Source organism: Podarcis filfolensis (assembly GCF_964270895.1).
Source record: "Podarcis filfolensis genome assembly, chromosome: 1".
Taxonomy (NCBI): domain Eukaryota; kingdom Metazoa; phylum Chordata; class Lepidosauria; order Squamata; family Lacertidae; genus Podarcis; species Podarcis filfolensis.
In genome coordinates, this window is record NC_139604.1 from 112,977,295 (window position 1) to 112,994,452 (window position 17,158).

At 42.5% G+C, this 17,158-nt stretch overlaps 1 protein-coding gene across 1 annotated transcript in view; it reads left to right on the top strand.

The window, feature by feature from the left end:
• The window catches only part of KCNK13 (potassium two pore domain channel subfamily K member 13), a 58,462-nt gene extending 44,923 nt beyond the window's left edge, over positions 1–13,539 (top strand). Inside the window, exon 2 of the mRNA XM_083617882.1 lies at positions 10,882–13,539. Within this exon, the coding sequence (XP_083474008.1) occupies positions 10,882–11,804 (923 nt within the window). The 3' untranslated portion in view covers positions 11,805–13,539. The remainder of the gene's footprint in view (positions 1–10,881) is intronic.
• Positions 13,540–17,158: the final 3,619 nt, after the last annotated feature.

Genomic DNA, 17,158 nt, shown 5'->3' on the forward strand with positions numbered 1-17,158 from the left:
ATACTCTGAAGCATCTCAGGGAAATGCTCCGCAGTTGAACCAGTAACATGTAATCTAGTGAAGACAAACACATACGGGAAAGGGAGGGTGTCAGGAAGACAACTGGCAACCATTTTCATCCAACCAGACTTAGAATAATTGCATTTTGTCCTGTTCTAAACATTAGAGAAGTATATTCAGGCCACACAATAGGAGGGGAAGAGTATGCCCAAATCATGTTCCAGCTGCATCACCTGAATTTCACGGTATTTGCACCTTTAGCTTTGGTCCCACCTGTTAACAATGGCAGATCTCCACTTTCCTAGGGCACAGCATTTTATAGGTTAAAGGGGGAGTCTGGGCACCTGTTCTAGTTTTTGGAACTGGAGACTGCTACAGGTGCATGGAGGCTTCTATAAATGTGGAACATCACTAAGGCTAGCACTCTTCCCGAGATTAAATCCTGTTAAATATGCATAGGTGTATGTTCCCTGCATTTAATGCATGAACCAGCTGAAGCTGGAATAAATTAAATGTATCACTTGACAAGTACCACTTCAAACAATTGCAGGAGATTGTCATAATTCACATCACAAATTAAATCCAGGGTGATGTTTTTCTATTTTATTTTAGGACCTTTTCAATCAGTTTGTTTTTGGTCTGTATTTGAAAATCCTGCAAACTCCGTAGAGTATTAACCAGAGTATTTTGGTTACACTACAAAAATTCGAAAGCATCTAAAAGCTAGATGCCCATTCCGTAATATTTCCCTTTCTTATCACATACATTTGTAAGTAATGTCCAGCACAAAAAGTGGGGAGGGAAGTAGCTGACTCAAAAGAATATTGTGCTGGAGTATTGTGTTCTGTTTCAGGTATCATAGGTCATGCAGAACATGAACAAACCGGGGTGTGAAGGCAAGCAGAAAAAAATTACTGTGCTTTACCATACAGAAGCAGATACTGAATAGATAAGCATTAATGACTTTGGAGCAACTGGCTTCAAATTATCCAGGGCAGGGGAAACTTCTTCAGCCCAAGAGCTACAGTCTCTCATGGGCTTCATATTGGTCTCCAGGAGCTTCATATTGGTGGTGGGCAAGACCAGAGGCAAAAGTGGGTGGAGCAAGTGATGTAGAGTAGGCCACATTCAGCCAGAGGTTTCTATGCAAAGGTAAAAGGTAAAGGACTCCTGAATGCTTAAGTCCAGTCAAAGGTGACTATGGGGTTGTGCCGCTCATCTCGCTTTCAGGCTGAGAGAACTTATGTTTGTTCACAGATAGCTTTCTGGGTCATGTGTCCAACATGACTAAACCACTTCTGGCACAACGGAACACCGTGAAGGAAACCAGAGAGCACAGAAACCCCGTTTACCTTCACACCACAGCGGTACCTATTTATCTACTTGCACTGGTGTGCTTTCCAACTGCTAGGTTGGCAGAAGCTGGGACAGAGCAACGGCAGCTCACCCTATCATAGGGATTCGAACCTCCAACCTTGTGATTGGCAAGCCCAAGATGCTCAGTGGCTTAGACCCACGTCCCCAAGCATACATCTTTCTTTGCTCTTATTTAATGGAAGGACAATAACAGTAAGCTGGCTGGCTCTGGGTTTGTTGCAGATGCCAGAAAGAGTGAAACTTAACCCATATACACACAATTTAGAGATCCAAGTCACCACTAATGGAAGACTATTTGATTTTTAGACTTGGACGTGATAGAAAAAGGAGGAACATTTGTCAAGTTTTTTTCATGAAATGAAAACATGGTTTACAGATATAGTTTTATTTATTTATTTGTTATCCAGGGTTGTTGTTTTTTATCAAGAGGTGTATAAATTATATGAAATAAATAAATAAGGCAGTATACACACATTATTATTATTTATCACTTATTTTTGTTTATTAGATTTTTATCTCTCCTTCTGGGCAGCTTCTCCTCACAAAACCCATATAGTGAGCTTTATAAGAAAGTGAGGATTGAACCTTTATCTTCAAAGTTTAGAGCCAACATTTGAACCAAACTGGATTTCAGCGCCTTGGGTTCAAACCTAGGCCGCTGGTTGTTGTATTAGGAAGATAATGTAGTGGTTTGTTAACATCCAAATACAGAGTTAATATGTAGCTGTTCCACTGACGAAATTTTCTGCTTGAATCTGCAGGAAAACCTAGAACTAATTTATTCCTCAAAGTCGGAATCAAAACTAAATATCTCTATATTCATATGATGTTGCTGTCTGACACAAATACAGTAATGCAAATATAATTGCCTTCCAATTACTCCGACTGGGTGTTTGAATTTTGTTGCATCCAATTAGAGCTAGTGTTCAACAGACGTCAAATAAATTGTGATTAAGATCAGGGGGGGATGCTGCTGCGTAGGTTACCAATAATGTCTCAGTTGGTTTTATATCTGCTCTAAGCCATAAGGCAAGGGTCGCAATTTCAAACCTGGCACCCACAAGTGTCCTGGTACCCACAAAGGTTTTCACTGGTGTCACTGGGCAGGTTTCCTAAACTCAGTTTTCATTTAAAAAAAGAAGCGAGTCTCTGACCCTCCTAGAAAGAAAGTTATGGGATAAAATGTGTGGGTAACTTCTAAGCAATTTATGTGAAATGAGGATTGAGTGTGATGTACACACACACACATATCTGAAGAATGCTCCCAGTTAGATAGCAACACTGTGTGTGTGATCAGTATTCTGTGATCTCCACAATCAAAACATAGCTGACTTCCTGTAGTAAGCATAAATTTGTCAGAGGTGGTTGTCTCACTCATTTGGTGTGAATCCACGTTCTCCATTGTAGCTATTTTGTGGCTGGCATCCCCAGAGCTCTCCCAAAATTTGAAATCTGGCCACCAGTCCCAAAATGTTGGCAACCCCTGTTCTAAGAGGTGGTGATTTTTCCTCCTGGGGAAACTATTTGTTCAAACAACCCAGTTATATTTTCTTTAGATCAGGTGTTCCCAAACTGATCTGTGGCTCACCAATGTTCCATGAGCTTCATTCAAGTGGTCCATGGCACGTCTGTAAAAATACAGTTAAAAATCATGCAGCACCTAGCACAGCTGTAACGGGCAGAAAAATCCTTAAGTCTTCCACCAAGATCCTCAGCAAATTTTAAGAGATCCGTGGGGAACAAAGTTTGGGGATGACTATTGCTTTGGATCATATTAGAATGTCTGGGCCTTGGGTGGGGGGGCTGTCGGTTTAGCCAAGGAATTTTTTTTAGTAATAATAATAATAATTTATTATTTATACCTCTCCCATCTGGCAGGGTTTCTCCAGCCACTCTGGGCAACTTCCAACAGAATATTAAAATACAATAACTTATTAAACATTAAAAGCTTCCCTAAACAGGGCTGCCTTCAGATGTTTTCTAAAAGTCTGGTAGTTGTTTTTCTCATTGACATCTGGTGGGAGGGCATTCCACAGGGTGGGCGCCACTATCGAGAAGGCCCTCTGCCTGGTTCCCTGTAACTTGGCTTCTCGCAGCAAGGGAACTGCCAGAAGGCCCTCGGTGCTGGACCTCAGTGTCCAGGCAGAATGATGGGGGTGGAGACGCTCCTTCAGGTATACTGGACTGAGGCCATTTAGGGCTTTAAAGGTCAACACCAACATGTTGAATTGTGCTTGGAAACGTACTACTTAGGTAGCATAAGAGACACAAATGCCCTGAGATCTACGGGTACGGGGTGGTCTACAAATTTAATAAATAAACAGCTAGTTGTAGTAATGGCTATGTTCTGCCTCAACTATTGGAGGTATCGTGCCTCTGAATGTCAGTTACTGGGAATCACAAGTGGGGGAAAAGCTGTTGCTTGTTGGCTTCCCATGGGCATCTGGTTGGTCACTGTGAGACCAGGATACTGACTAGATGGGCCATTGGCCTGATCCAGCAGGGTTGTTGCTATGTTATGAGACCACAGAGCAATGTGATGGCTATGGTATGATCACAGCACAGTCATATTCCATGCCAGTCAAAGTGAATAGATGCTTTGATGGCCATACCAAAAGTCCCTACTGGCTGCATCCAGACATAATTTCAGTATCTGAGAAGCCATGGCCTGGGAATTGTTGACTCAGTCAGGTTTTAGAGGTTATTATCTAACAGCTGTTACCAGTGGCGTAGCGTGGGTTGTCAGCACCCGGGGCAAGGCAAGTAATTTGCGCCCCCTAACCCGTGGATTTTAGCACTCGAGTCTCTTCCGCGCGCCCCCAGATGTTGCGCCCGGTGCGGCCGACCCCCCCCTGCACCCCCCATGTTACACCACTGGCTGTTACCCTGTAGGAACAAGCCCTGAAACTTCACAAGTCTTTGTCAACTCTTCTTGGTTATTCACAGCTTTCTATGTTGCTGTACAAATGTGAACTTTCCTTTCTGGTTTATACGTGATCATTTGGCCAGAACTAAGAGGGGTTATAATAAATAATAATAATAAATTTTTATTTATACCCCACCCTCCCCAACCTCCAGGGTGGCTAACACCAGGTATAAAAACAATTGATTAAAATATAACTTAAAAACAAGATTAAAATACAACATTAAAATGCAGCCTCGTTTCAGTTAAAGTGAGTTCAGAGTTTCATTTTTTTACAGTGATGTAAAATCTTTTCATTTTTTACAGCCTAGTCATTTAAGGCATTTTATAAATCATCGGTATCATAAGAGCAGGATCATGCATTGTTTATAAATGAGATTGTTATTCTCTTGATAATAACAAACATATCTTAATACACTATGTTGGAAGTTTTCATCTGTTTTTAGTTTATTGTAGATTTTAATTATTATTTTGTAATTTTGTAATTTCTTTAGTTGTTAATTTGAATGTTTGAAGGGTTTTTTGAAAACCACCCTGAGGTTCTATTTACAATCAAGTAGTATTTGCATATTGTTACAGAGCATACATGCATACGTATTAGAGAAAAAATACCTATTCTGAAAGATGACTCTACATATGATCTCTGTTAATCCATATGGGAATAGCCTTCTATACAACTGTCTCAAGGCAATGAAAACAGCAGAAACAACAACAGTTAACTGATATATTTAAAACTATAAAATAAAACCGTACAAAATAGCCGCTCCTGGCCAAGAACAGATGGGAAATTTCCCCTGACCTCATGCTTTACCAACTGAGCTACCAAGGTGGATAATAATAATATTGCATTTTATGTTCACATTTTTATCTTGACATTTTAGTGTTGTATTTAATTTCTGCTGTGTTTTTTTGGAGAGATTTTGTTCTGGGACAGTCTATAAGCAAACAATCCATCAGAACAAGGCATATGTAATCCAGTCTTAAATCAAAGACTGAGCTCTCCATGGTCCTGATTCTTGGTTGCCTAATCTATACTTCCTACACCTGCCCACAACACCCCTTTGGGCTCTTGCTGGAAAGTTATATGGTGCTTTAAACTTGAAATGTAATGTGTTCCATGTGTGTTCTGAAGCATACATTAGAGGCATTCATAACACTCCTTTTGAACATGTAATATGTTTTTAATCAAAGCGTTTGGGGAAATTGAGTTATTGAGTAGTACACTGGCATGAAGCTGCACAATTAATTTTGGAAAGGAAGTGCTTGGATAAATTGTGGGTGTGTTGCATTTTCAATTGTTGGAGTATTTTCCTGGCTTGCTACGTGCCACATAATTAATGCAGTATTTTAATAACTAATTTATAAAGCCAAACATGAGCAAAAATATTTTGTCTTTCTAATGTTTGATTACCGTAAATACGGCTTTGCTCTCCACCAGTCAGCTAGGTAAACAAACTACAGCTTCTTTGGAGGAAGCCATGACATCATGGTGCTTTAAATATGTGGTGTGTGACTGTGGCCTTATCTGGCAAATAACAAAGCAAGCAAGGAAGGAGAGTTTCGCCCATGTGGATGTGAACTAGTGCAAATGTGCTCATTTTTCTCTGAAGATGAGCACAGATTAGCAGTAATGGTTCTGTAAATGAGAAAAGGAAGGCTATCTTCACTTCATCATACTTGAGCCCATCGTCAAACACCTGATACTTTTTAGTATCCTGTATTTCCATTTATCTGTGCTGACAGAATATTCTGATAAAGAAGCGGAGGTGTTTAATTCAGTGTGGGGGATGCTTCATATGTTACTTCTAGCAGGCATATTTTGCTTAATAATCAAGCGAAAGGGTATCCAGTTGTTTTCATATTTGTGTGCATGCATCATTTAAATTGGAGTCTTTTTAAAATAGCCCAGTTATTAAAAAGTGAGTGCAGTGTTCCTTTGTGTAAGAACAAAGACAAAGAAACAACTGCGCCACACAGTCGTGCAGATATCATCAGGTCCACCACGAGGAGAAATGGAAATGAAGTGAAATAATTACGTTCCGACCCTGTGATTCTGGTGTGTCCCAAAGGCTATCAAGTCCAACCTCCCTGGCTGATGCAGGAAATCCACTGAGACACAAAAGAGTTCGGTGTGGGAAAGCTTGATGCTGGGTGAATGTTCTTATGAAACAGACCTGCTCCTCTTTTCGCCAAGCAGGAGAACGTACCAGGGTGTTCACAGGGTCAGTTTCCTTGTAATGGGAGAGCACTAGAGATTCACATTGTCTTGCCATATCTGTTACTGTGCAGGTTTCCAAGCAGAGCACAGAATCATAAAATCATAGAGTTGGAAGGGACCACAAGGATCATCTAGTTCAGGGGTCCCCAAACTAAGGCCCGCAGGCCGGATAAGGCCCGAGGGACTCGTTTATCCAGCCCATGGCGACCCCTGCCACCCGCTCTTACCAGCACTGCGTTCCACGGCTGCCCACTTCCGGGTCGGAGGAGCATGCACAAGCATTATTTGTGCATTATTTGCGCATGCGCAAGCGTTATTTGCACATTCGCATGCGTTATTTCCAGTGCACATCCAGGTCGGAGGAGGCCTGTGCACACGCACACAAGCTATTTCCGGTGCTCCTCCGACCTGGAAGTGTGCAGGAAATAGCATGTGTGCAAGCATATGGGCATGCGCTCCCCCGCCCTCCAGCCCACCGCACGATCAGTGCTGGAGACACCATCCGGAGGAGCAGTAAGTTTGCTGTCCCCTGATCAAGTTCAACCCCCTGCAATGCATTTGTACATTGTTAAAACTTGATTGTTGCCAGAGAATGTAAGATGTTCATTTTCCCCATATGCAGTAAAGCAGGCTTCCTCAGACTCACCCCTCCAGATGTTTTTGGCCTACAACTCCCATGATCCCTAGCTAGCAGGACCAGTGATCAGGGATGATGGGAATTGTAGTCTCAAAACATCTGGAAGGCCGAGTTTGAGGAAGCCTGTAGTAAAGCCACAAAAATACTATGGTATCAGACATCCCTGGGAAGAGAGATTGACTGTTAAACCACTTTGGGAATTGTAGCCCTATGTGAGGAAGGGAAAGTCCCTATGCTCCTTTAACCAACATAACACTCAGCTTTTTTAACCAACCCAGGGTTTTTAGAAGCAATTTTACTCCTAAAGCAGGCAATGGACTTGCTGATGATGCTTAAGGTTCCGGAAATTTAGCACTTTTGTCCCAGTTTCAGCCAAATCCAGCTAAAACTTCTGATTCTGGCCTAATTCAGATTTGAAGGCTGAGACACCCAAAAGATAATAACAGCCTTTAAGGAAAATTGCAGCTTTCTACCTAAAGTCCATGATCACCAGTCAGCTGCCTGGTGATAGACCCATTCACAATACTCATGGTAGTCAAAAATCATAACATTTAGTGCCTGTGCTATCTGCACATTTGACCTCTTCATTCTTCATAGGAAAGCGGAATTGGGGAGGTGGGTAATTTGAAATTTTTGAAGGGGCTTTCCAGCTACTATCAAGTTAGTTCTCCCAATTAAATGGAATGCTTCTAAGAAGATAGAGGGCAATCAAGGTGCTGCAACAAAACACAACCCCTGCCTTGCACCGGCATAAAAATTTTTTACTTAATTATATTTACATCCTGTCTTTCCTCCAAGAAGCTCAATGTGGTTCGTGGTTCTCCCTTTTCTTTTCTTTTCTTTTCTTTTCTTTTCTTTTCTCATCCTCACAACAACCCTATGAGGTAGGTTAGGCTGCGAGACAATGACTGGTCCAAGCTCACTCAGTGAGCTTTGTGGTCCATTGGGGATTTGAGCCCTGGTCTCCCAGCTCCTAGTCCAACACACTAACCACAACACCACAGTGGCTCTATGCTTCATTGCCCACCAAAAATAATGAAGATACAAATTACCAGAATAAATCTGAGTGTAATAATATAAGTTGTGGTACTGTCGTGAGTATCTAATTCCTATCTAGGGATTTGTTTATTTTTGGCTAACAACACAGAACTCAAATATACTTTGCTTAGCATATTACACACCCACATGAACATTGCTGTAATTAATGGAGCACAGGAACCTTGCCAAGAGAGACCACAGACAGGAGCTCAAAGGAAACTCTTCACACTCTTCAATGTACAGGACAAAGACATCATGTTGCAATAAGGGATGTGCTTTTCGGTGAATATTATCTACTGCCTTGTTAGTTTAGCAAAAGCGTAGGAGACAATGACTTAGATCAAACTCTGGGAAAGTAAAGGGAGCCTAGCACTCTGTCCTCCCCAAATTACAGACTTTCAGGGTGACAAAATGTAAGATAAACTGTAACTGTCTCTTAGTATCATTATGCCTCAGTTTTGTGAAGTCCCGTGTCGGTTTCTAACCTCAAAGTTGAGGGTTTGGGACACTGTGTTCCATTTCTAGGAAAAGGGGGAGAAAGAAAAATCTTATTTTCTTTGAGGTTCCCAAGTTCTCCTTATGTTGGGGAGGAAACAAAAAATGGCCAGCAAGCATTTGGAAACAGCCGAGGTAAAAAGAAGCAGCAATCCCATGAGGAGCAACTATGTCCCTTGATATAAATGACAGCCTACTAAGCAACTGTACTAGATTGAAGCAGATTTATAGCACAAACTTGACCTAAATCCAAATGCTCTGATTGAACTGAAGACAAAGGCTGCAAATCTAAAGTTACTAGGACTGAACTGAAACAAATGTCTACACATAGTTTTGATTGATCTGAAAGTGTCCGGTTGCCTCTGATTGATTGCTTGATTTTCACATTTATATGCTGTTATTTTGGCCCTGCCAGATATTTAAATCAACAATAAATATTCAAAAGCCTGATTCATCAAACTTAGTAGCTTCAGTCAATCCTCACAAAACAACCACAACAAGCAGCTTCAACAATAAATATGGGTAAATATATAACTGTTGCCAAATATCCAAAGAAATTTTTTTGGGGGGGAATGTTTTCTTCTCCTTAAAGGGCACAAGCCTGGCAAGTCTGCCTCAAGAGACAATTCACAGTAGAAAAGATACTACCGCTTACAGCCATCCACTTTACTTTAGGTACTACAGGTATGCCACCACATTCAGATGCATAGAACACAGGAAGTTACCCTGTACTGTGTCAAAGCATTGGTTCATCTAGCTGACTGTTGTCTAATTTAGGGGTAGCCGACACAGTGCCTTCCAGATGTTGTTGGACTACAACTCACATCAGCCCCAGCCAGCATTCGGGGTGATGGCGGTTATAGTCACAAAACATCTGGAGAGAACCAGATGTTCTCTCCTCCTGGTCTAATCTGAGCAACAGAGGTTCTCCAGGATTTCAGATGAGTCCCATCCCTACCTGGAAAAGCTAGGGATCAAACCAGGGAGGCCTTTTGCACAACTGCTAACTGTGTGAGGGACTACACACCATTAGGGCTTTTAGAACCCCTCTTGGGGGAACTATGGGGTCAGTTTTTGTTTGGTTTTAAATTATAGTGGAATGGATGAGTGCAAGGGATAATGCCATTCCACCCACCCTCCAAATAGTGTATGTGACCTCCAGCCCATCCTTCTTAGAAGGATGGAAAAGACCAGCAGGTAACTTACCATACTTTTCCGTCTATTAGACGCCCCCATATATAAGACTCCCCCCTATTTTGGGAGACTCAGTTTTAAGAAAATGAGGGGAGATGGCCCAAAGTTGTTGAGCCTCTCCCCCCATGTAGCTGTGGGCAGGAAACACTCCCTAGATCGTTTCCTGTGCTCAACAGCATCGAGAGAAGTTGCGCTCCAGCCAGCCAGCTGCGCTGGAAATGATTCAGGGAGTGCTTCCCGTGCGCAGTGGCATAGGGGGAAGCTGCGTGCTGCCAGCCAGTGCCCCCAGATCGCTCCTCACTCCTCGCGCACAGCAACATCTACCCCCCCCATGCCACTATCCGTGTATTGGACGACCCCAGTTTTTTGACATGCTTTTTGTGTCAAAAACCCTCATCCAATGCACATAAAAATACAGTAATAAAATGGGAAGAAACAGTATGAGCAATTTAGATAAATGTGTCATTTAAAGTCATTTAAAGTTAATCTCTAAATCTCTAAGAATAGGAGGAGATGGATCCCAGTAAGTCAACCATCCACAAATGAATGACTAGACTAGAGCCTCTCAGATCTTGTTGGTGCTACCCAGCTCCAATTTACATCTCACCCATGAGCTCACTGGGTGCCACTGGGCAAACCACACTTTTTCAGACCCAGCCATCGATCTGCGAAACGGAGATAATACCCTTTGCAGGGCTGTTGTAACAAATACTAGACCAAGTTTATGAAGCACTCAAGAACGTTACATGGATGATTATGATGATGCCTATCTGTTACTGAGATCACATCTAAAGATGACGACAATGATTTATTAAATGTGTATACTGCCCTGCTTCCACAGGTTTCAGGGTGGTTCACAACATAAAATCACAAAATACATAAATAAAGATTCTTACATTAAAATGGGTATTTTCAGCATCCCTTTCCCTTTTGCCTGTTCCTCTGTGCTGCTGAGAAGTCTTGCCCATGTGACTTTTCCCTGTTGTTTTTGTCTTCCAGGTTTTGGCATGACCACACCGGCCACTGTCACAGGCAAGCTTTTCCTGATATTCTATGGCCTTATAGGCTGCGCAGGGACCATTTTGTTCTTCAACTTGTTCCTGGAGCGCTTGATCACCATCATAGCCTATGTCATGAAGTCCTGCCGCGAGAGGCAACTGAGGCGGAGGGGGGGCCTTGCCCAAGACAGCCATCACACTCCTGGGACCGCCGAAGTGGACAGCTTGGCAGGATGGAAGCCGTCCGTATATTACGTCATGCTTATCTTGTGCATTGCGTCCGTCATTGTTTCCTGTTGTGCCTCTGCTCTGTACTCTCCCATGGAAGGGTGGACGTATTTGGATTCTCTTTATTTTTGCTTCGTGGCCTTCAGCACCATTGGTTTTGGCGACCTGGTGAGTGGCCAGAACACCCACTATGAGAACCGAGGCCTTTACCAATTTGGCAATTTCCTGTTCGTACTCATGGGGGTTTGTTGCATCTACTCCCTCTTTAACGTGATCTCCATCGTCATCAAACAGTCTGTGAATTGGATATTAAGGAAACTGGACAGCACGTGCCATAGGTGCCAAAGAAAACTCTTCCGGTCGCGAAGGAATGTTGTGGTGCCGGGAGTTGCCCGGAGCCAACGCAACATATCCATCGAGTCGGATGGTGTCCTCGAGAGCGAGGCAGATGGGCGCAGGCTGTCCGGCGAGATGATCTCGATGAAAGACCTCTTAGCGTCTAACAAAGTGTCACTGGCCATCATGCAAAAACAGTTGTCCGACAGTGCCAACGGCTGCCCCAGAGCAAGCATCGCTTCTAGACAAAACGGTTTTGCTGGCGGCGTAGGCGCTTTGGGCATTATGAACAACAGGCTGGCAGAGACCAGTACGGATAGAGACATCCACGCTGGGAGGGGATCACTGGGTAACAGATAATGAAGGGTCAAAAGTCGTCACAGAGACAGAACTAACTGAGCAGGCCACCTTTTGAGAAGAGGTGTCTTTAGTGTTGTTGCTGGCAGTTCAGACCTCTTGCATTTTGCACTGCGCCGCCGATCCACCCTTGCCCTGCAGACCCTGCCAAAGAACATCCCAGTGGTGTCATGTAGTGTAGCTGCAATTAACAAGCTTCTTCAGCATGCATTTAAGTTTAGGTCTGAGTTAGGAGCAAGGGGAAATGGAGAGAAACCATGCAGATGCGTTGCTCCCTTTGTTTTGGCTGGCACCTCAGTCCTGTAAACGCTCAGAAGAGCAAGCAGTAAAAGTTGCAGTAGTAGTCCCAATCCAAAGATGTTGTGCACCAGAAAGTGCAGTACAAGAACAACTGTGTGTGTCGGAAGGTGCAGGAAGCAACCGCATGGGTGGATAGCTGAATAGCCTAGCAGTGACTCATCTGTGGTTTTCAGATGCTGTTGGACTCCAATTCCCATCAGCCCCAGCTGATCCCCGTGGTCAGGGATGATGGGAGTTGTAGTCCATCAACATCTGGAGAACACCAGGTTAGCCCCCCCCCCCCGAAATAGTCACTTGCCTTTGATTTCACTAGTGAACAGTCATTCGCTACTGGGTTCAAGAGTGACTAGCCCACCTGAGTAGTGTGCTCCTGCATAGCAAAAGCCTTGTGAATTTGGAAGTGGAAAGTGGATCTCTTCTCCCTCAGCTGCCCAGACCATTTATCTTTCTGCATGCATTGGAATCCTGCACTGTGTGGCATGTGCAGAAGACATAATTGGGAGATCTGCATGCAGTGGCATCATGTGTAGGTTTGTGTGCAAAAAAAAGAAGAAATTTTATTGCACATTTTAGGATCAGTGCTATTTTTCTAGAAAAAGAGGTGCCAGAACTCACCATTATCACCTCCCTCGTTCTCTTAGAATGGCAATGGTGCCCACCTGAGAGGTGCTGGAACTGAGTTCTGGCTAGGTAAAAAAGCCCTGTTTAGGATCACATGTATCTGATAGCAAAACTTTGCCTCACAAGGAAAGATACGTGCCTATGTGTCTTTCATTGTGAGGCAAAGTTCTGCCATCAGACACACTAGATTAAATTTAAGTTAAATCCCGTAGAGTCAGCAGGCACCCAGGTTTCAAAATGCAAGTGCTCCTATTATGAAACTTGATCCATAGCTGCTATCACTACCATCAATAGATCTCTGTGAAAAAGTGACTTTCCCAAAATCTACAACAGGGGTGGTAAAATGGAAAAGCATGGAAATGATCAAGCACAAACACATGTCAAAATAATTTCATAGACTTGCTGTTTACAGTCAAGCCAAAATAGAATGTGCCGCTTGGAAGGAACAGGAGAAACTTAACACTGAGATATTATTATCTAGGCTGTAGCTTTATAAGACCATGAGTTTGGGAAACAGAAAAGTTTCAATTTGGAGAGGAGATGCTAGCAGAGGTCATTTAGGAACCATATTAAGGCCTGCTTTATGAAAACATTTTTATTAATAACCACAGGAAGAACGTGGGAGTGTGCTGTTGCAACCTGAACATGACCCTAACTTAGAAGGTACTGTAATTCTCCAAAGGACTGAGAAATTACGTGGGACTAATTGGATGGCCTCATGAACTGAAATGATATAAATGGAATGAAAATGGGCATTGCAAAATGTAAGGACATGTATTTGGAAGCAAACAATAAAAGATGTTTGTTACCTGCCGAACTGGTAGTTGAAAACAACCCGCAGAGAAAATGATTTCAGGATATTGGTTGATCACAAAATGGCAACCAGCCACCAACATGACACAGCTGCAAGAATGGCAAGTATAATGCTTAGAAGTATTAGGTGGAAAAAAATAGTAGTATAGAGCACTTTTAGTATAAAGCCTTGATTTTGTTTTCCTCTGTGAGGAATACAACCTATCCATTAAAACAGTTAAAACTTTCTTCTTCTTCTTCTTCATACCCCACCCATCTGACAGGGTTGCCATCCGCTCTGCGTGGCTTCCAGCAAATACAAAAACATAATAAAGCATTGAACATTAAAAACTTCCCTATACAGGGCTGCCTTCAGGTGTCTTCTAAAGGTTGTATAGTTACTTATCTCCTTGGCATCTGATGGGAGGGTGTTCCACAGAGCAGGCGCCACCACCGAGAAGGCCCTCTGCCTGGTTCCCGTAACCTCACTTCTCACAGGGAGGGAACCACCAGAAGGCCCTCAAAGGAGGACCTCAGTGTCTGGTCTGAACAATGGGGGTGGAGACGCTCCTTCAGGTATACAGTTATTACAGCAATCAGGAGTAACATCGAAATACCCTCTGCTCACAAAAATGGGTTGGATCAAGCATCTGGGAAACTGCAACAGGTAGACCAAGCTGTGTGCATACACTGTACAGTGGTACCTCAGGTTAAGTACTTAATTCATTCCGGAGGTCCGTACTTAACCTGAAACTGTTCTTAACCTGAAGCACCACTTTAGCTAATGGGGCCTCCTGCTGCCGCTGCACCGCCGGAGCATGATTTCTGTTCTCATCCAGAAGCAAAGTTCTTAACCTGAAGCACTATTTCTGGGTTAGCAGAGTCTGTAACCTGAAGCGTGTGTAACCTGAAGTGTATGTAACCCGAGGTACCACTGTAATGCGAGCTCTTTGAGGCCTTTGGGTTGTGCCATACAGTAAATGGTTAACAACAAATGAATTTGATTTGGCACGGATTCCAGTGACAACTTCTCAAGGGTTTATCACAAGTGTCCTTGGACATGAAATGCTTTGGCAAGTTCCTTTTTAGCATTCATGTAACTTCATCCCCAACTTGGTTCACATATCTTGGTGATGATAATGACAGGGTTTTGATTAGGAAAGATGGAAACGCCTAATTCTGCTAAATGAAACTACTCAAGCGCTCATTATGAACAGGTGGGGACCTAAATGAGAATGGCTTTAATGGTGAGAGAAAGACAGGAACAGGAAATTGGGTGGATCAATAATGGCTGGAGGACATTAGAGAACAGTAGAACAGAGATATTAAATAAAAAAGAAGTGGTTGCGGGGGAAATCAGAGCCACGTTCATTTACTCTTGTGCAAAGCTATTAAAACTGATAATGTTTGCATGGCAGTAATTGAACAAAAAAATGGATTGAAATTAAATCCAAAATGCAGTATGGGAATGGAAGGCTTTTCAGTTATGTGCTTTGGACATTGGTTTGTGAGTTCACAAAGGCAAGCAAATTCTGTTTAGGATGAGCCAGAGGTTTTGTAAGAAAGAGTCATTGAATGAAGCAAGAGGGAGAGTTTGACTCAGTGCCTCTAAGAAGGAAGACACAAGCACCACTATTCTTCCTGCTGCAACATAAAAGCCAAACGTTTTATGTAATAAACAAAGAGAAAGAGAACTATCCAGTTGATGCTGACACAAAACCCCACACATACACTATGTAAAAGAATAGAAGTTTCACCACCCCTCCTCTCCCCTCTTTCTTCTTCCCCGACCTTATACTGTCCACAACACTAATGTCTCATACCAAATGTAACTGATCTGTAGAAAAGACTTTACAACCTGAAAAAGAGACAATGCATGTACTTTTGTAAACCAGGAAAACCTTTAATAAAAATTTTATATTCCCCCCCAAAAAAATATTTGGACAAACTCCAGAAGATGACATGAAAATGAGATCAACCCTGAACAATGAATGAGCTTCTTTGGTTCTGACCCCTTTAGCCATTGGTGGTAATAATTAATAAATAATAATAATAATAATAATAATAATAATAATAATAATAATAATAATAATAATTTATTTATACCCCGCCCTCCCCAGCCAAGACCGGGCTCAGGGCGGCTAACAACCAATATAAAAACAAATTGATTGAAATACAACTTAAAAACAAGATTAAAATATAACATTAAAAAAATTAAATGCAGCCAATAGCTAGATTTCCAACCTTGAACTTTTCAGGTTTCTACGAAGCAGCTGGGGGCAAGCTGAAGGACACTAGAGACTCATCATGCCACCACTGAACAAACCTTTGAATGAATTTTTAACACATGTCTGAATGTGTCTAAATCATTCCCTTCTGTCATTACCAACAGGAGAGGAAACATTTTTAATGCAAACACTCACACATGCAGCCCAGCAGGGCATAGGACAAGTCAGGAAAACCAGTTTTGTATCCACGCTGCCCTCTCCCAGTTAGCATTGTAGCCTTAGTATTTTATGTGACGTGAGGGTACAGGGCATTTTAAAAAACTCCTTTATATTACTACACCCCTTAGCAATTAGCAATGCTGGGGAAGGATGCCATCTGCACCTGGTACACCTGCACTGAAAAGATGCAGCTTTCCATGGATTGAAGTTTTTTTTGTGTTTTTGAAAGAAAAAGTCCTTAATGTATATTGTGGAAACATTAACATTCTGATCAGAGCTTCACACTCCACCTAATTCCATTAAGAGTCTTTACTGTCATGTGGCTCAAAATAGCACAAGCAATGTTTACGGTTGCCTTCCTTCAATATTTTAACTCTATTGGATAATTTGCAGAAATTGGTGTGCAGACAGAAGCTTCAGCAGGCCACGACAAGCAGCACTTTGTGATCTTGTTACACAGGTGAAGTGTACAATGCAAATTACTCTGAATGGGAAAAAAAACTTTGAGGCAATCAAATTATACTCCATCCATTTGAGAGTTCACTTCAAGGAGAAAGAAGCTGTGGCACCTTGAGCTTGTTCACCTTCATTGCTCAGTGAAGAAACATTTAGCCTGCCAACTGTCCTTACCATGTTTGCATTTCTTGATGACAGAATTATAGCTACTGCGAGCTGCATCCCTTTAGTCGTTACAACTGTTTTTGAACTGTTTATTTAATACAGGGATGCTTCACATGTGCAGGGACCTCATTAGATCATGATGGTGTCTGTTTAGTTGTTGAAATTATTCAAAGTGACTTACAAACACAATACAGTGGTACCTCGGGTTACATACGCTTCAGGTTACATACGCTTCAGGTTACAGACTCTGCTAACCCAGAAATAGTGCTTCAGGTTAAGAACTTTGCTTCAGGATGAGAACAGAAATTGTGCTCCGGCGGTGCGGCAGCAGCAGGAGGCCCCATTAGCTAAAGTGGTGCTTCAGGTTAAGAACAGTTTCAGGTTAAGTACGGCCCTCCGGAACAAATTAAGTTCTTAACCCGAGGTACCACTGTAGTCTGGTTAATTCGTTCCGTAGGTCCATTCTTAACCTGAAACCGTTCTTAACCTGAGGTACCACTTTAGCTAATGGGGCCTCCCGCTGCCGCCGCCGTGCGATTTCTGTTCTCATCCTGAGGTAAAGTTCTTAACCCGAAG